Source organism: Miscanthus floridulus, chromosome 10, assembly GCF_019320115.1.
Source record: "Miscanthus floridulus cultivar M001 chromosome 10, ASM1932011v1, whole genome shotgun sequence".
NCBI lineage: Eukaryota > Viridiplantae > Streptophyta > Magnoliopsida > Poales > Poaceae > Miscanthus > Miscanthus floridulus.
Genome location: NC_089589.1, coordinates 50,453,672 through 50,473,001, shown reverse-complemented (window position 1 = coordinate 50,473,001; position 19,330 = coordinate 50,453,672). Strand labels below are relative to the sequence as shown.

Below are 19,330 nucleotides of genomic sequence, written 5' to 3'. Positions count from 1 at the left end.
AATCCAAATACAAATACAGGCCAGCTCTCGCATAAAGTTTCGAGAAAAATACCCTAACATGGAAATAGTAGGATATCCTATTTAAAGTAATCAAGGGCTTAAATATTTTGAGACACAGGAATATACTAAAACAATAATCTATTCGATTTTCGAAAGCAAATACATCGTTTCGAAGTTTCCCTATGGCAATAATTCGAAACGGTAAACTTAGCTGCGTGCTGACCAATATACCAAAATCTGAACGTACAGCAACTGAATAAAGAGCGATAGGCCTAAAATATACATTTAGCACACAGGAAGAATTAGGATCGTGAATCATGCTGAAACAACAGCCACCATGCCAGCCATTTTATAATTTAAAGTAAGCAAGCCACCGCACTGCAGCTATAATTTCTGCACTGTTCATGTCAAACACAAACTCATCAAATAGGATCAGAAATAAATAGATCAGACAACGCACTGGAAACAATATTACATATCACATTTGAGTTTAGGTTTGCACATAATAGTTAATACTTGCACGGGAACCACTGACAAGTTGCACTCCAGCACGCATTAGTCCAAACTTAAACAAGAGATATAGGAGCAGATAGACTAGGCACAAGATGGACTCTAGAAAACACCAGGGAAGTCACATTCAGAAGCTTCCAAGCACAGCACGTCAGCACCAAATTTTTATGTAGGTCACCAGCAACCTGCCAAGAGAATTTACATAAGACTTGGTTTGCAGTGAGAAAACATATGATGCAGCATACAAACATTATACATGCAGGATAGTGCCCTAAAGAAGACCGAAAACATTTACTGACCATGAACACCATCGAAAGAGCATAATCGACAGAACTAATGGCTCTTGCTGCCATCTGCGTATAGAAAGAGTTGGGGGACAGTGGCATCAGTAGGTTATATAGTTATGTAATTTGGGGAAAATTTAGAAGGCACAATAATAAGTTTAGTTTCAGGGCACAGACCTAGCATTGAAGGCTTAAGGAAATGCTCGTCTTCAGGAAACATCTGCAGGACCTTGTCTTTGATGCCAGACCTAACTGTCTCAAGCAGTGGGATCTGTGAAGAATTGACAGGTAGAAAGTTGAACATAGATGGCAGAGACATTGATGGTGATGCATCAGCTCCAGACTTTATGAGTGTAACAAAAGCATCCATGAAAGCGCTTGGGACACACTCTAGAATTCCCTTGTTCCACGGACTGTCAAACAGTATAGCCTCCCTTGACGAAGCAGCTGCTTCCCACGGGACAGACGCTCACCATGTGGGAAGGCCAGGGTTATCACCCATTCATCAATTTCAGCACGCTTATCGACTCTGTTCTCTGGCTTTACTGGGAATTTCTGCCTCCACATATAATAACCACATTCAGCTTCATCTTTCCCGGTCTCTTCAGCAGATAAATGGATTGTGTACGACTCAGCATGCATGTTCTTCCTGGCTTGGTAGTTCTTTTCACTGGATATCGAAATCTCACTAACAGTTGTATTGCTGGGATCAGAGTTATCCTCCCGGACAGAAAGTTTCCTGATCTTTGTCAGGAACAGTAGCATTTCAGGATGCATGCTTGACAGCTGCCTCTTCACCGCATCAATCTTCTCACTCTTCAATGGTAAGATGATGATAGTTGTAGGTAGGACCTTTGAGCACCCATATAATGCTTCGATGTCGGAAAGGCTAGGTGTGGATTCCACCCACTGAGGTACAATGTACCCAATATTGCATTCTGCACAAGGTTTCTCATTGAACTTGATCTGATAGCCGTTGCTGAATATGTGGGGCTGACTTGATATCAAGAACACACTTTTGAACCCAATACCTGAATCAGAGGCAACAAAAAATTAGTTGAGACTAGGCACAAATAGTAACCAGATATGCAGTACGTTATGTAATCCTTTGCAGTGAATTGGTTGTAGTAGGTAAACAGATAATGAAAAAAAATGCTACAAAAGATTTGACATCTGATGAAACAAATTTGAGCAAGGTTACATTAGGCGTTAGACGCTCTCTAGGCAGTGACCATCTTCCTCTCGCCTAACCGTTTTAAGGCGTTTTGTACAAATACATATATTATATCTAAAAGAAAAGAATAAAGCAGAACAGTGGGATTAGATTGGAAATAAGGCACATCAAAGAGTCCAGCCCATCTTATCCACTCCAACCTTATCCATCTGCCTCCTCCCAATTCAAGTCGCACGCACGCACTCAACTCTCCAAGCGCTCGTCGCCCGCCAGCTCTGCTTCCGCTCGCGCCCGCCTCCTTTTGGCCACGCTCGTCACCCACCAACTGTTGCCCACCGCTAGCCTCCCCCCGGTCGTGGCCGTGGCACCACCCCCCTCCCGATCGCACAGGCTGCTAGCCTCCTCCCGGTGACGCTCGCCGCCACCCGTTGTCACTCCCTTAGACAGCGTGGCTCCAGATCTGGGGGCACGCCACCTATCGGTTGGTGCATAAAAAGGAAACAAAAATCCCTAATCCCCTAATCTCAGGAGCAGTGCCGTATGGCCTAACATGTATCTATTGCTATAGCATATTTATATATCTACGTGCATAATTATATACCATATATATTTTAAATGGCTACGTATATCTCTTGCATATATATCTACATTCGCAATTACATACTTATATATTTTCCATTTTATCCTAATCAAACTATGTCATGTCCAAAGTTGCAAAATAAAAAGATATACCACATCCAATAGATCGCGCATGCATCAATTAGATCTAGAAGGTTTTTTATATCTAAACATTCCCAATTTTCTAAAAGATAAAATTAAATAAATATATATTTTACCTATTACCTCCTAGGAAATAATGGATGATCCTAACGATCTGATCTAATTAAATAAACAGCTCACAGTCATTTAAATTTAAATGCATAATATTAACATAACTATTGTTTAATTCGTCTAAAAATATGCTTATCAATTTGACTAAAGTAATCCATCCCAAGTGTTTTAGTTTATGAATGCTAATGCTAGCATCTCAAAACATAACATGTGTAGTTGTGTATTAAATAATTGTCTTAAAGGCCTTACTTTAGTTAGATAGGATTACAAAATTTTGTCTAAAAACAATTACAATATTTATTTTAATGCATAATATGAGCATACGCTCTTGTACACAATAAGGTCTCTACCACTGTAAGACATGGCAACCAAAAAAGAAATTAGAAAAGACATAGCTTTCATGTAATATTGTTTTAAATGGCGTGATTTATGATTATTTGGTCGAAACCACCTTATTGGTAGAAATTACCATAAGTTCAAAACTTGGCACGTCCATAGTAAATTCATATATCGGACATGTCTTAAAAGTTGAGATGCAAGTCCGGTCGTGTTCTAGTGCAAATGCACCTAGATTTTTGTATGAACTCAACTTTTCTACAAATCGGATGCAATATGGAGGGGCCAAGTGTCATTTTTTTTTAAAAAAACTTCTAAATATATTTTTCAAGTAGTTTCCACGATTCCACGGAATGTTTTCCCATGATATAATTGATTAGCATCATATTAAGTACTGAACATAGTTTTAGTCATTCAAAATTAAAATATTGTATGATCTTTTACTGCTATCATTTGCCTGAAATTGACTCAAAAGGTCCTAACTAATTTTATCTCCATGGATGAATATTTCTTTTTCTGAATGGTGATTTAGGAAACAAAATGAATGAAAAAAACTGTGAATATTTACCTTTCTCTCCAATGTAACCCTGATGTCTGTTTCCCTTCTTTGTTGATTTCCCAACACGACAAATTGACTCTATATTGGTTGCAGAGAAACCCCTCTCATTGTTGAAGATGAGCAAAGTTGAGGATGCACCACATCCAGTAATATCCTTTGATGTAATGAGGAACTCCAAAGAAGGTGCTACTTCAGAAGGGTATTCATTATCTTCAGCGTTCTATTTTTTGAGAAAGAAAGCAAAGTATGAGAAGAAGTATTAAGATTTAAGCACAAACACACCTGCAAACTGATATAAATAAGGTGGCCACAGACAATGCCTAATTTCCAAGGATTAGTGTTTTTATTCTAAAAAAAAGGATTAGTGTTTTTGTTCGCTTCACAAGTTAAGAGGAATCAAATAAATACAGAGGACACACAAGAAGATGAACTTTTTGTTTTACCAGTTAGTTCTGCTATTCATCATTGAAGAAAAGGATTATGACAACTACATGTCTTTTTAAATTCGACAATAATTACTGACCACGTGGAAAACTTATGTAGGAAAAAATAACAAGAGCAACGGCTTAACTATGATAATTATATAAACTCACAATACTGAAAAGGAGGGCTGACAAATTATGCTAACAAATAAAACAATTGTGCTAAATCGGTACCCAAATTCATACACACATCAATTAGCCAATTGCAGAAACTGTAGAGCATAGTAGCCTCAAGGCCCTGAACTAAGTTTCCGCTCACACAAGAACAGCGACAGCAAGAGAAACGCCAAAAGGAGATTACACCGGCCGATCGATTACCTGCACGAGCTCCATGAGGAAGTGCACGTCCTTGGAGTAGAGCTCCTGAGAGAGGTAGTTGATGGCCTGGTGCATATCCTCCGCCAGTGGGTTCTTCTGCTCGCCGCGCCCGATGTAGTAGCGCTCCCGCCGGATCCTCTCCACGTGCTCCCGCGGCGACGCCGGCGGCGGCATCACCGAGGACGACGACATTTTGACGGTTCCACTTCCACTGGACTACCAAGGGGAAGGGACGCGGCGTGGGTTGCGAGAAAGTGCAGAAGGGAGGGGGGAGAGGAGGGGTCTTCTTCCGGGCTTGCAGGCTGCCTTTATAACCACGGTGACTACAACGGCGGTTCTTCGAATTCTGGTTGTTTCTTCCTGCAAACAACTTGTCAGCGGCAACTTTCAAATAGCTAGCTAGATTTATACTTAAAAAAACATTATAGTAGAGAGTTATTTGAGCTGCGAGAGAGTTATTTCTAGAAGAAATCATGCTAGACTAGCTATTTGAAAGTCACTGGCTATTTGATTTTTTCCTGATAAACCAATAAAATTCTTACTAGAGGTATGAGAGGGTTGTTTCTAAAAGACCGTGCTAGACAAACTATTAAAAATCACTGGCTATTTGATCTCGTCCTGATAATCAATAAAATTCTTTTCTAAAATATCTATTTGGAAATCATTGAGAACGCCTTAGGCTCACATTAAATTACCAACTCTACTTTACCTTTGCCTGTCCAGGCTAATCACAAGTAGATGCTAGGAGTGAAAATTAGCTCTTGTCTATCAAAGGTGCCGTTTGAATTCCAAGCAATTCTAAAAATTTAGATAAAAAATCCCAACAGTTTAATTAGATTTCAAGATTTAAAACAACTGTGAGTTAAAATCTCTCTAAAATCTAGTCTATTTGGATGAGACACACGATTCTAATCTGGAGGATTCAGAAGGGCCTAATAAATAAGAAAGCTAATAAATAATGAGTTAGTTTTAGTCAACTTCTTAGCCCTCCGTTCTTTTTTTATAGGAACATGCTGACAGGATATGATTCCTTTGGACGGCTGATTCCTGCACGCTCCTGCACAGCCTGCACTCCGTCCACTAATTCGCCATGTCCGCATGTGCATCGCCGTCGTCGTGTCCATACGAGACCCCACCTCTTCTTGCCCCTGACCGCCACTAGCATCTAGCAACAGCGACGCGTGTGAGCACCACCGCCACCAGTGCCACCAACACCGAGCTTGGCTCGGGTAGGCTGGCGGCGTGTGTGACGGGTGGAGCGAGCACCACCAGCACCAGTGCGCGCGATGGGGGCAAGCGAGCGGCGACGGATGGGCGTGTGGCAGCAACGAGGGGATTGCACGTCCACGCTCAGGACGGAGCAGCCACATGGCACTGCAGCAGGGGGAGGAAGCGGAAGGGATATTGATGGATGATTTTTTTTAATAAACTCACAGGCAGAACGAGCGGCAGGGAAGCGCAAGCAACGAGGCGGTGGACCTATGGGAGTGTCTGACGATTTGTGCTCGCGTCGGATGTAAGACACGTAGCATTACCACTTTTTATAAGGTGCGGTTGGACATACCAAGGTCTACCAAATTACAATTTGATTATTTATTATTTTTACATTATATTGTTTATACTTATAAACTTATGATAATTGGATACTATATTTAATTGCAAATCTAAATGTATCAAATTTGTAATATAATAATTAAAAAGTATTAGTCAAATTATTGTTAAAGAGTTTTAAAGTTTAATTTTTCATATATGTTTATGCCTTACAAAAGAGAATGGAGGGAATAGCTTATAACTTATCAGGGCTAATAGTATATTGCTAGGGATGTATGGAGGGAATAGCATATAACTTATCAGGGCTAATAGTATATTGCTAGGGATGTATGCACCTTTTATTAGACGGGACCAAACATGTGTAAGGCTAATAGTTAGATGACTAAATTTTAGCTGTGTCGAGTAATAAATAGATTTAGCTAAACAGGTCTGGTCCATCTTGTCACTCTTAAAAATATTGTTGGAGTAGTGCTGAAATTCAAAAGTGACTGTAAATTAAAGGGTGGTTACAGTACTAAGTTTTGCAAGTATAATTTCGGAGTTAATTGATATATTGTTCTTTAAAGTCACTTCATCCCTATTATTACTATCTCGGGAGACTAAATTGACATGTCTCGAGTTTATTGGTGGACATGTGGTTTATTATCGAAAAAATATATTCCTTAATAAATTAAATATACAGCAATATATCAGTCAAGTATCATGAAAGCTGATCAAGATTAGTACAAAGTGTCTCTCAACTTTGCTGCTACGCACCCGAGCACAAACTTTTGCTACTGCTAACATTGGTCATCAGTCGAGCAGGCAATGCAACCAGGCTCCCACATGCATATCTTCGCGGCGAAGGTTGCTTCCCTACCCTACACGGCTACACATCGTTAAGCAAGCGAAGGCCAGGACGGAGTCAGTCTTTCTGAGGCAGAGCGTCTCGTCTCGACTGTGAGCTGCCCAAGTGTCCCGACGAGAACCGTGAAACGTCTAGGTCGCTGTCACTTGTTCGTCGTCCCACCGCGTGGAAAGCTACCCCAGGACGACGCAGCTGTTTACCTGTTTGGCACTCATTGGATTAAAGGTATACAGAGTCTAGTCCATTTTGAAGGACCTCTTTTTAGCCTCAATTTTGGAGCGATCACTCTTTTTCCAAAAATAAAATAGGCAAGATTAATTTTCTTGGACCATGATACGGCACTACATCAAAAAGGGTTTTTAGAGGCGGTTGAAGGCCATTTGTAGGGGCGGTTTGACCAGCCGCCCCTGCCCAACCGTCTCTACAAATTATGCATTTATAGGGGCGGTTTTCAGGCCGTCCCTACAAATCGATTTGTAGGGGCGGCTCGTATTACCAGCCGCCCCTATAAATCGATTTGTAGGGGCGGCTGTAGTACCAGCCGCCCCTACAAACAGGTATTTGTAAAGGCGGTTTAATCTAGAACCGCCCCTACAGTACGTTTTCCCGTCAAAAAAATCAAATTTACAATTCAAATTCGACCAGAACTGTTTGTTTCCGCGTATTCCATCCAGCGTTCGCGTTGCCGAACGCCGCACGACCAACGTTCCGAACCGCGTTCGCGTTGCCGAACGTCCCGCGACCAACGTTCCAAACGCGACTACAAGCACAATAGTATTATATAAACTACAATTACAAGTCCAATTCATGAGAATATATATAATCCATCATTAAATATATAAATTCCATACACATTGTTATCAACGTCCTAGAGCTAGCCTTTCAGTCTCACGAAGGTATTGGTACTGAGGATTTCTACCTAAGTCAGACTCTTAGTCATGGTAGGCGCCTTTGACGTGTACAATCTGGTCCAATATGAAGTTGCAAAGGTCGCCGACGAGCTCTAAGAGTTGATCATCCTTGTATGGGTCTTTTTTCATTCCTTTCTCTTCTCTCCACTACCAGAGAACAAGTTTCGATTTAGTATTTCATATCATGTACAAAGTTTTTATACTACTGATGAAGAGGTTCAAACTTACCCTTAAGGGGTGTCTCCTGTAGGCACTGGTGTTACTCATCATAGAACATATATAGTATCCACAATGTACACTCCCAGGCCTCTGCTTGGAGCACTGTGTGTTTTGCATATGAAAATGTTAGGTAATGCTTTTGACAGCCATGTAACGGAGTACTGAAGAAGTTACACTTACCGCACATAGTGTTTTTATAGCCAGCTTTTCCTTCCTTGCTAGATCATGCCTTCCGTGATGATGAGTGACATAGAACCTAAATGCCCTGTTCGAATTATTTTAGCAAATACAACTTGTTAGTATCCAAAAGTAAACGTTACAAGTATGTATATAAACATATAAGCTAATGAGGATTGTCGATATGTATACGTCTTGAGAATCGATATGAAGTCTTTGTATGTCGCCGGGTCCCTATCTATTGAATCAAAGACCCATGCCATGCTCCTCCCGACAGCAGTAGTAGTAGTAGTAGCAGCAGCAGCAGCAGCCACTACACACCAGCAGTATATAAGCAAAAAAAGCAACAACAGCCAACAATTAGTAGCTAGAAGTAGCAAGTAGTAGTAGTAAGTAGAAAGTAGTTGAGTAGAGTAAGTGTAGCAGTAGAGTAGTAAGAGCAGTAGAGTAGTAGAGTAAGAGCAGCAGCCACTTAGGAGTAGCGAGTAGTAAGAGGAGTAGTAGGAGTAGTAAGAGGAGGAGTAGTAGGAGTAGTAAGAGGAGTAGTAGTAGTAGGAGGAGGAGGAGGAGTAGTGGTAGGAGTAGTAGTAGTAGTAGCAGCAATAGCAGCCACTACACACCAGCAGCAGCAGCCACTACACACCGACAGTATATATGTGTAGCAGTAGAGTGGTAGTAGTAGTGTAAGAGCAGCAGCCACTTAGGAGTAGTGAGTAGTAAGAGGAGTAGTAGGAGTAGTAAGAGGAGTAGTAGTAGGTGTAGTAAGAGTAGTAGTAGTAGGAGTAGTAGTAGTAGTAGTAGTGATAGGAGTAGTAGTAGTAGTAGTCCATGTCTTTTGCAACATTCTTAGTTCCTTGTTTTATGTTACTTGGGCACAGTCAAGAAAGGAATATGAACAGCAGGTGGCCAATGAAGAAGCGGAACAGCTCCGCAGTTTCTCTTCGCTACCTGCAGCGTTTCACAGCTCTAGCTACAGACCTGACAGCGAATTTAAGTTGCTACACAGTTGCAGCGGCTACAAGCTACACTGAACTAAAACCAGGCTGCAGGTAACTTGCATATAACAAAAATAGAAACAAAAAATTGCACCAAAGGCTGCTAGTGCTAGGTGGCCACCACTACTAATGAGCGGCACCATTTTGCATATAACAAAAGTAGTACTAGGTGGTTTGTAGCACTTGAACTTGCAAGGCCCACACCACTCGTGTTACGCGAACGAACACAGGAAATGCACATGTCTTATATAAAGATGTCTATAATGGTAATGGGGTTATGAACATTATGATAAAATATCAAACTAGATGCCAAAACAAGATGAACTATTTATATGGCTTATTTTGGCACCAAAAAAGGTCCAAATTACTTCCATCAATAAGTTCGGCCAATGTCTAGACAATCTACTAAACTAATGTTTGATTTTATTTACTTCCTCCAACTATTTCAGCTGGTGTAGTTTACCCACAAGATTTTTTATCCAAAGTAGAGAGCATTTTACTACCATATATGTTATCGAGACTTAAGTGATGAGAAAAGCTCAACTGAAGATAGCTTACGTGTGCCCAAACTCATCATTGTAAAAAGACAGTTTTAAATTTGAGTAAGCAAAAGCCCACAGTTAATCGTTTATGTTATGATACATAAACAACATGCAATTTAAGCTCTATTTCATTGGAAAATATGGACAACATAAACCTTAACTACTACTTCATCTGTATATCATTATGTGGATAGAAAAAAGAATAACACTAATTAATATTAATAAAATCTGAATCTGTTAGGCAGCGACAGGATAAATTCAGGGACAATGGTTTTTTTCCCCAATCCTAGCTTAGAACAGGGACAATGGTTTTTTCCCCCAATCTCTGGAAAATGGGGGTAAAACATGACACCCCAAAGACACATAATCGATATCGAAACGACAATCAAACAATCTTAGTCATTGTTGACAATGGGGAAAGGAACTTATTGGCGAACAAGCAAGAACTTTCTCCTTTGATCAACAGAACGACCGGCAGGAGTTGCTTAATCATACAATGAAATATCGACCATCAAATATCAATCCACATGTGACATGTCGTAGACAAGCTTGGTTCCAGAAAAGGTACAGCGGATCAGCCACATACCCAAGTTGTTGGATACAGGGAGACAAGAATCCCCGATCTTAAGAAATAGAGAAATCAGGTTTCTAATTGTAGAATTAACCGATCAATCAATTAAGACGCCCAATTAAAGAAGAACATTGGGGCATCCAGTACCAAGATGTCGGTCTAAGCCCCAGACGAGATGGCACGGTGCAAGGTCTATATATATCCATAGATAGATAGGTACCTGGAGCTTGAGAAGTGGAAGAGTGTTTGCCGGTGGCGGAGAAGACGACGAGGAGGCCGAGCGCGGAGCGCCGGGAGCCTGCGTCGTCAGCGTGCGGGGGCGGGACGCCGGGGGCCGGGCACAGGGCGCCGGGAGCCTGCGTCGTCGGCGTGCGGGGGCGGGGCGCCGGGGGCTGGCTGCGGGACGCTGGGAGCCGGGCGCGGGGCGCCGGGAGCCTGCATCGTCGGCGTGTGGGGGCGGGACGCCGGGGGCCGGGCATGGGGTGCCGAGAGCTTGCGTCGTCGGCGTGCGGGGGCGAGGCGCCGGGGGCCGGGTGCGGGACGCCAAGCACCGAGGGCTGGTGTGGGCTGGCACAGGCGCGGGACCGGCGGTAGAAACCCTAGGCATGTGGGGCAGCTTGACGGCGTCGGAGGAAGAAGACAGCGCCTAGACTAGATGACTCCCGTGCGCCCTTCTTTTTATACTCGGGACTATTTGTAGGGGCGGTTCCTGATCCAGCCGCCCCTATAAATACATTTGTAGGGGCGGTTCCTACAAATATTTTTCCATTTTTTTAAATTATAAATTCTATATTTTTTATATCATAAAAACACAAAGTAATATAAAAAAATTATGTATATGCACAAATATAATATTTTGTATTATGCTATATAAGAAGAAATATATATATAAACAATTTTAGTCAAAACAATATAGAAAACAAAAAAACAAAAATTAAAATTTGAATTTTAAAAATTCAACTATAATTTTATGACATTAAATGAAATAAAATGAAAATGTTGTAAACATAAAAGTTGTATAACTCATCAACATGTACAACTTTTATTTTGGTCATCTTGTCATGTGACTTTGTTTGAACGATTTAAATTTTGAAATTCAAACAATTTCAACTTGAAACAATATTTTGAAAGAGTAAATAATTTCAGATGAAAAACTCATAAATACCAAAGTTGTAGAACTCATCAATATGTACAACTTTTATTTTGATCATATTTTTATTTGACTAAATTTGAATAGTTGAAACTTTAAATTTCACTAAATGGTAACTTGAAACAAGATTTTGAAACCTTAAATGATTTCAACAATAAAAGTCGTGAACATAAAAGTTGTTGAACTCCTCACTATCTACAACTTTTATTTTGGTCACTTCTTGATGTGACAAAGTATTAGTAAACATTGTTCATAAATTCACATATGACTCATAGTTTCATGAACGATATGAGAAACATGTTAATTTGTGAACGATGTTTACAATCACTTTGTCAGATGAAGAAATGATTAAAATAAAAGTTGTAGATCTTGATGAGTTATACAACTTTGATATTCATCACTTTTTCAGCTGAAATCATTTAATGGTTCAAAATCTTGTTTGAACTTGTCATTTTTTTAAATTTGAAAATTTGAAGTGCTCAAACTTTGTCAAATGAAAAGAATGATCAAATCAACACACTAACATGATAGGGTAAGATTTTAGAAAATTTTAGGAAAAAAAATCATCACATTTAGAGTTAGTATGAGGGAGAAAGACTATTTACAAATTTTACCTAGAGATTAAAAAGAAAAATCACAACTGTTCACGATGATCAATGATGAAAAAGTGTGATTTCTCTTTTTAATTTGTGACTGAAACTTGTAACTAGTTTTTCTCCCTCATACTAACTCCAAATGTGATGGTTTTTTTCCTTAAAATTTTCTAAAATCATGCTTTATCATTTTAGTTTAGTCATCTATCTTTGTCACTAATTTTGAATAATTCAAATTTTAAATTTCAGAAAATAACAGCTTCAAACCTGATTTTTAAACACTAAATGATTTCAGCTGTAAAGGTGATGAATATAAAAGTTGTATAACTCATCAAGATCTCCTACTTTTATTTTGGTCATTTCTTTATTTCATAAAGTTTTAGTAGTAATAGACTGGATATTCAAATAGAGTCATCTGGATGTTGCAAAAGGTAGTCTCACACACATGCATAAAATATAGTCTCACACACATACAAAAATATGTAGTCTTATACACATACATAAATATATAGTCTCACACACATGCATAAATAAAGTCTTACAAACACACACTTACACAAACACTCTACGTTCAACAACTAGCTAGCCCGCTGTAACGACTTTCCCCTTGACACCTTTTTGTTCCCATGGCATTATGTCTTTGGGGAGGTTCTTTTCCACAACACTGATCTTCTTAGGAAAGTCTATGAATAGTGGCATCTCATCGTAGTTATTGTAAGCTTCAACATCGTCCACGCCATCAACTCCAATAATCTGCTGTTTCCCGAAGGCAACCACGTGCTTTGTCTTCTTCGGGGGAGGTTACTTTATGGGTCAGACATATAGAAAACTTGTGCGACACGTGAAGCGAGCACCCAATGGTCATTTTGGTAGCCTAGATTCTCGAGGTCTAGGACTCTCAATCTGATCTCGTTCAGTTGGTGTTGTTTGATCCAGCGGCATCGAAACAGGGCCACCGTTATATCCCTTCCATAGTCAAGTTCCCATATCTCTTCAATGGTGCCAAAGTATTAGATCTTTCGCCCTAATCCATCGAGAGTCTCTATTCGAACGCCGTTGTTTTGGTTCACATATTTACTATCCTTTGCGTGGGTATAGTATGTATACCCATTGATGTCATAAGCATTCCAAGATGTCACTTGTCTCGATGGACCCTCCGCCAACCTACTGATGGTAATAGAGTCTATGGTTTCTCCAGGCGGTATGTTTCGGTCCTTCAACCATGTAGTTAGTCGTTGCTTGTGTTGTTTCATGACCTAATCATCCGAACGACCTTTTCTCTCCGCCATAATGATAGCCAAGTGTTCATCAATGTACGGTTGCATTAGTTGTGTACTCTGCAAGACACTGTAATGCACCTGACTCACCTCTTTATAATCATGGTCGATGAACACTTTTCTACCACTGGTGCCCTTCCTAGCCAGCCTACCCTTGTGACGAGAATCGGGTTTACCAATCCCTTTTTGTACTTTTAGGTACTCTTGACAGCACTTGATGACTTCTTCAGTACTATAACCCTCTATCATGGAGTCCTCTGGGTATGCTCGATTATGCACGTATCGACTTAGAACTAACATGAACCACTCGTAGGACCACATTTCATGCAAGTAGCAAGGGCCTAGCGCCTGTATTTGATGAACCATGTGAATCATGAGATGTGGCATTATATCAAAATAAGCAGGGGGTAAACAAATCTCCAGTTGGTTTTGTGTCTCCACCATAAATTCATGTAGGTCACTCAGCTCTTGCTTGCCAATCGTCTTCTATGAGATCTTCGAAAAGAAGTAGCACATGCGGGTGATGGCCATTTTCAAGAACTCTGGCTTTATAGCCCTGATTGCAATAGGTAGAAACACTATCAACATCACATGACAATCGTGAGCCTTGCAATGTGTTATTGACAAGTCCTTCATCGACACTAGCTTCTTCACATTTGCAAAAAACCCAGTCGGGACTTTGATCCCCCTCAGGAAAGTGCATATAGCTCTCTTCTCGTTTGGTGTTAGGTTGAAGCACGCCGTGGGCATAGTGTATTTTCCATTAGCCTCAGGTACAGGGTGAAGTTGTGGCATCAGGTTTAGCTGCACCATGTCTTTCCATGCTTTCAGACCATCCTTTGACTTGCCTGTGTCCATCAAGGTAGCAATGAGACTCTCAAAGACATTCTTCTGCACGTGCATAGCATCAATGGCATGGGGGACCTCCAAGTCTGGCCAATAAGATAGATACTGAAAGAAGATCGATTATTTTTTGAAAGATACGCCTTCGACAGGAGGTGTGCTTCTATCTCTGTTCGTCCCATCCGGATTCTTCTTTCCATAGACGACGCGTATGTTTTTCACCATTCTGTATACGTGTTCTCCGTTATGACGTCTCTCTAGAGGGGGTTCAATTTCTGGGGCATTGTCATAAAATCTAAAGAACAATTTGCTGCGGTACTTGTGACTTGTCTTTAAGAAGCGTCGGTTCCTTATGTAAACTATCTTCTTGGATGCATCCAGGTACACCCATAGTACCATCCAAGCAAACTAAGCATACTGTCTTTCCTTTGATCTGTCTAGACAAAGCAAACAACGCGGGGTAATCATTGGTAGTAACAAATATTATTACTCTACATATGAAGTCCTCCTTTCAGAACACATCGTACATCTGCTCCCCATGCCTCCATAGCCTCTCCATTTCTTGCATCAAAGACTTGAGGAACACGTCTATATCAATGCCTGGCTGTTTAGGGCCAGAAATAAGAATAGTGAGGAGAAGGTACTTTCTCTTCTGACACAATCATGTTGGGATGTTGTACATGGTCAAGATCACTGGCCATGTACTGTGGTCACTCATCCTCTCATTGAAGGGATTCATTCCATCGGTGCTCAAGCCAAACCATATATTCCTTGGGTCATCGCTGAATTCTTTGTGCTTCTCATCAAACCTTTGCCACTGACTACAATCAGCCGGGTGTGTAATATTATCATCATCCACCTTGCGCTCATCATCCCACCATGTCATGAGTGTGGCTTCTTTAGGGTTTAGGAAGATACGTCTCATGCAGTCGGTCACTGGCAGGTACCACATTACTAAGGCAGGAATTCTTCTCTGCTTTGCATCATTGCCTAATGGAGTGTCCTTTGGGGGCTGAGATTCTTGTACCACCTTTTTTGTACCATTCTTATTCCTCTTTTTCCCCATGGAGGGTTCGTCCCCACCATAAAGGTCATTGTTCTTATACCGGCTGGCCCCACACCAGGGACATTTATCTAGTGACTTGAACGTTTCGCCACAAAAAAGTATACAGTGGTTGGGGCATGCATGGATTTTTTCAACCCCCATTGTCAATGGACTTATGACCTTCTTCGCTTGGTATGTGTTGGCGGGAACTAAGTTTGGTTGTGGCAGCACCCATGACAGGAGATGCAATAGATCATTGAAACTACAGTCTGACCAGCCATACTTAGCCTTCAGGGTGAGCAGCTCAAGCACAAAACGTAGCAATGTCCAATGTGTCGGACATCCCTTTTCAACACCATACACAGTCTCCTTCGATGCTTTTGTCACCCTTTCCAAATTTTCTAGACCTTTTGGGCTATTTAGTAAAATCTCTGGTCCAAGGGCTCGAATCATGTCCTCCAAATTATCTTCATCCCCAACACGTGCTCCACCATCATTATTGGCACCACCTTCATCGTTACCATCCCAACCACCAGCATCACCACCTTGTTCATTGCCAAACTCGAAATCCATTCATGCATCAAGCTCTGCTGAATATTGGGACAGGGATTCTATGGTTTTGTCGTCGTATTCCTCCTCATCCTTATCGTTAACAAAAACCATTTCACCATGATGAATCTATACTGTGTAGTCCTTAATAAATCCTCGCATAATCAAATGTGATCTGATGATAGTCACATCTGTCCATGCCATACAGTTCTTGCAATCTTTATAAGGGCAAATAATTGTATCCTTATTCTCTTTCAATGTCGTTGCATGCTTCTTTGCGGCTTCAATAAATTTATCCACCTCTTCACGGAAACATGCCTTGAACCTTAATGAACCATACATCCAAGAGTTCCTGTGCTTCATCTTTTACAACAACAACAAAACAAACATTAAAGGACTACTTATTTAGATATATATAAAAATGAATTAAATTAATAATTACTTGAGAATAATTGTATATACTTTAGATATATATGAATATAAATCTAATATAATTATATGAAGCATACAAACACACCATGGTAGAGAAAAATTAATTAATGGCCCATTTATCCATAAATAATTAAAGGGAAAATGGTGTTCTTACCCCTATCTAGTAAGCTAATTTTGATTTTGCCCTTCCTTTTTCAACTTTGTGTTTTTACCCCTGTTATTTTAAACTAAAAGGTCCGTTTGCCCCTACTTCATACGTCCGTCAGATGGACATGGATTAAACGAATTAAAAAAATTCTAAATCTGAAAAATAAAGGCCAAATGACCATAGTGCCCCTCATCCTTATCTCCTCATCCCAAACAAAGGCCACGACTCCAGGTTCGAGCACAGGGAGGGGCTGCTTCCAGGACGCGGGCCTACCTCCCGGTCGCGGCTCCAAGGTGCGGGCGCAGGGAGGCCGCAGCGCCCGCCCACGGGTCGGCGTGCGCGCGCTGGGCGGCGGCGGCGGCGCCTTGCCGTGGCTCACCGGCGGCGTCCGCCTGTAGGTCCCAGCGTCTACCCGCAGGTCCCGGCGGTGCCCGGCCGTGGGTCGTCTTCTTCCTCTGGGCTCCCAGCTTCGTGGCTGCAGGGGCGGGCGGAGCGGCATCAGGGGCGGGCGACTGGCCGGCTTCGTGGCTGTAGGGGCGGGCAGGCGGCTCCGGTGCCTTGCCGTGGCTCCCAGCAGCGCCTGGCCGCGGCTCTCGGTGGCGCCTAGCAGCGTGTCTCCGCGCCGCCTCCTCCCCTCCTTCCTCCGCTCCTCCTCCCCACGCAGGCTCCCGTCCCGGTGGCCGCACTGCTGCCGAGCTCGTCGTCCCGGAGTCTTCCACGGGCCGCGCTCGTGTCGCAGGGCAGGGGCGCCGCCGTGAGGTGCGCGGTAGGGGTAAGATGGGAGGCCGCGAGGCGGAGGATGGTCGGGGTGAGGTGCGACGCCGCCGTCGCCGAGAAGCCTGTTGGCGAGGAGGAGACGGCCGGCGAAAAGTTCGAGTACCATGCTGAGGTGAGCTATCGAATTCGGGAATTTGGGATTGGGGTACATGAATTGTCACTTGTGTGCTGCATTCACTCATTCAGTATGCTGTTGCACTTTGCTGTTGGGCTGTGGCCAAATTCGTGTTTCGCGATTAACAGAATTCTGCTTGTCTTCATGGAATCTGCAATTGAACGCTTCTGTGTTTATGTAGCGTTTCTCTATGCCCTGCAGGTTAGCCGCTTGCTGGACTTAATTGTACACAGTTTGTACAGCCACAAGGAAGTATTTCTCCATGAACTTGTAAGGTCAGTCATCTTCTCGGCGTGCACAATTGAATTGACTTGTTCTTATGACCAAGGATGAATTGCTGCTATTCACAAACTGCATTTCTACACCTCCTGAACAACTGAACTCTGACACAATTTATGTTGCCATCCAGTAACGCGAGTGATGCACTGGATAAGCTGAGATTCCTCAGTGTAATGGATCCTTCTATGTTGGTTGATGGTGGTGACTTGGTGATAAGGATTAAACCTGACTCAGAGGCTGGGACAGTCACTATCACGTAAGTTGTTCATTAAACCATTGTCAGTCACCATTTTAATTTATCAGATGTGATTAAAATCATTATTCAGACTCATTTTGTGAATGCTACAGAGATACTGGCATTGGAATGACTAAAGATGAACTCTACACTCTAGCAGTATGTGTGGGAAGCAGAGGCTGACAGCAGCTGTTATGTAATCAAGGAAGAAACTGATCCTGAGAAAATGCTGACACGTGGAACACAGATTACTCTTTATTTGAGAGTAAGAAACTTTAAAACTCTTTCTATATGATCTCTACACTCTAGCAGAATTCTTATTGCCTTCTTGTTTCAGGATGATGACAAATACGAGTTTGCTGACCCTGCGAGGATTCAAGGCTTAGTTAAGAACTATTCGCAGTTTGTCTCATTCCCCATATATACATGGCAGGAGAAATCAAGAACAGTTGAGGTAGGATCATGATATGGTTTATTGTAATTCTGCTTCCTTCTGCTACAATTATTGTATTTGCATCTATACCTATATTCCTTATCTGAACAGGTTGAAGAGGAGGAAGAATCAAAAGAAGGTGAAGAGGCTACTGAGGTTAGTTCTGTGTGAGTTATTTGAGTTCGAGTTCGGTCTCTCTGTTACTGCTATATCACCCTGCATGTATCCTCTTCTGTTATAGGGTGAAAAGCAGAAAAAGAAGAAAACTATAACCGAGAAATACTGGGACTGGGAATTGGCTAATGAAACGAAGCCCATATGGGTAAGCTGACCCCAATTTATGTGCTACCATGATCTAAATATTCCTAGCTAAGTCATGTCAAGTATGTCAGATAAGTACATTTACAGACTTAGGTTTCCATTTGCTGTTGGAGATATTGAAGTTGGTTATTTTGTTCCATGCAGATGAGGAATCCAAAGGAAGTTGCGAAAACTGAGTACAATGAATTCTACAAGAAGACATTTAATGAGTTTCTGGATCCGCTGCAGTGGGTTCCTGGGGCGAACATTGTCACCTGGAATGCGGTTGCGGCAGGAAATTTGAAGGCGGGGAACGACGGCGAGGTGATGAGGTTGGTGTCGCAGATGAGGAGTTGCCATGGTCCAGGGCTGGATTCTGTGACTGTTGTGATTGGCCTCAGGGCATGTGCTAGGAGTGGGTATCTGAGGATTGGCAAGGAGTTGCATGCTGTGTCTCTTCGTTTATGCTTTGATAGGCTTGAGCGCGTGGAGAGTTCATTGATCACAATGTACTCCAGATGCCAGATGATGAGCTCTGCATAAATAGTTTTGAATATTTATCAATATTAAATCCGAGTTCAAATAATTACAAGTTGTGCCAAATATGTTTGACCAAATTTAATCAATTGTCAGCATACAATAAAAAAGTCTAATTCCAAATCAGGGTAAAATCACAATTAGGCATAACAAACAGGGGCAAAATCGCATGGGCATTCATGTCCTTTTGTACAAAGTTTGACACCGTTAGGGGTGGATGACGGAGCAGGGGCAAACTGATGCTTCGTGGATGGCACAGTAGGGGTAAATTCACAAAGTCAAAAAAATAGGGGCAAAATCATAATTTTGA

The 19,330-nt window shown here is 41.8% G+C and overlaps 2 protein-coding genes and 1 pseudogene across 2 annotated transcripts; 1 reads left to right on the top strand and 2 right to left on the bottom strand.

Moving 5' to 3' along the window:
- Positions 1-419: 419 nt before the first annotated feature.
- Positions 420-4,803, bottom strand: LOC136490202 (protein NO VEIN-like). Its single transcript, XM_066486678.1, has 5 exons — positions 4,495-4,803; positions 3,704-3,914; positions 972-1,825; positions 810-863; positions 420-695 (listed from the first exon to the last, which is right to left on the bottom strand). The coding sequence occupies exons 1-3, from the start codon at positions 4,684-4,686 to the stop codon at positions 1,185-1,187; spliced, it is 1,044 nt and encodes a 347-aa protein (XP_066342775.1). The 5' UTR covers positions 4,687-4,803; the 3' UTR covers positions 420-695; positions 810-863; positions 972-1,184.
- Positions 4,804-9,944: 5,141 nt separating this feature from the next.
- LOC136488609 (uncharacterized) lies at positions 9,945-17,227 on the bottom strand. Its single transcript, XM_066485484.1, has 3 exons — positions 16,523-17,227; positions 10,528-10,906; positions 9,945-9,970 (listed from the first exon to the last, which is right to left on the bottom strand). The coding sequence occupies exons 1-3, from the start codon at positions 17,225-17,227 to the stop codon at positions 9,945-9,947; spliced, it is 1,110 nt and encodes a 369-aa protein (XP_066341581.1).
- A 131-nt stretch (positions 17,228-17,358) lies between these two features.
- On the top strand, positions 17,359-19,069 carry LOC136490201 (heat shock protein 90-5, chloroplastic-like; annotated as a pseudogene).
- Positions 19,070-19,330: the final 261 nt, after the last annotated feature.

Excerpts from the sequence above, each read along its gene's own strand:
- LOC136490202 (XM_066486678.1), bottom strand. The coding sequence starts at position 4,686 with ATGTCGTCGTCCTCGGTGATGCCGCCGCCGGCGTCGCCGCGGGAGCAC. Across the intron at positions 3,915-4,494 it reads TCCTCATGGAGCTCGTGCAG|AACGCTGAAGATAATGAATA; the intron begins GTAATCGATCGG and ends CTCAAAAAATAG. Across the intron at positions 1,826-3,703 it reads GGGTTACATTGGAGAGAAAG|GTATTGGGTTCAAAAGTGTG; the intron begins GTAAATATTCAC and ends CCTCTGATTCAG.
- LOC136488609 (XM_066485484.1), bottom strand. The coding sequence starts at position 17,227 with ATGGTACTCGAACTTTTCGCCGGCCGTCTCCTCCTCGCCAACAGGCTT. Across the intron at positions 10,907-16,522 it reads TAAGGATGAGGGGCACTATG|GGTTTCTACCGCCGGTCCCG; the intron begins GTCATTTGGCCT and ends CCACATGCCTAG. Across the intron at positions 9,971-10,527 it reads TTCCACTTCTCAAGCTCCAG|ATTCAGATTTTATTAATATT; the intron begins GTACCTATCTAT and ends GCTGCCTAACAG.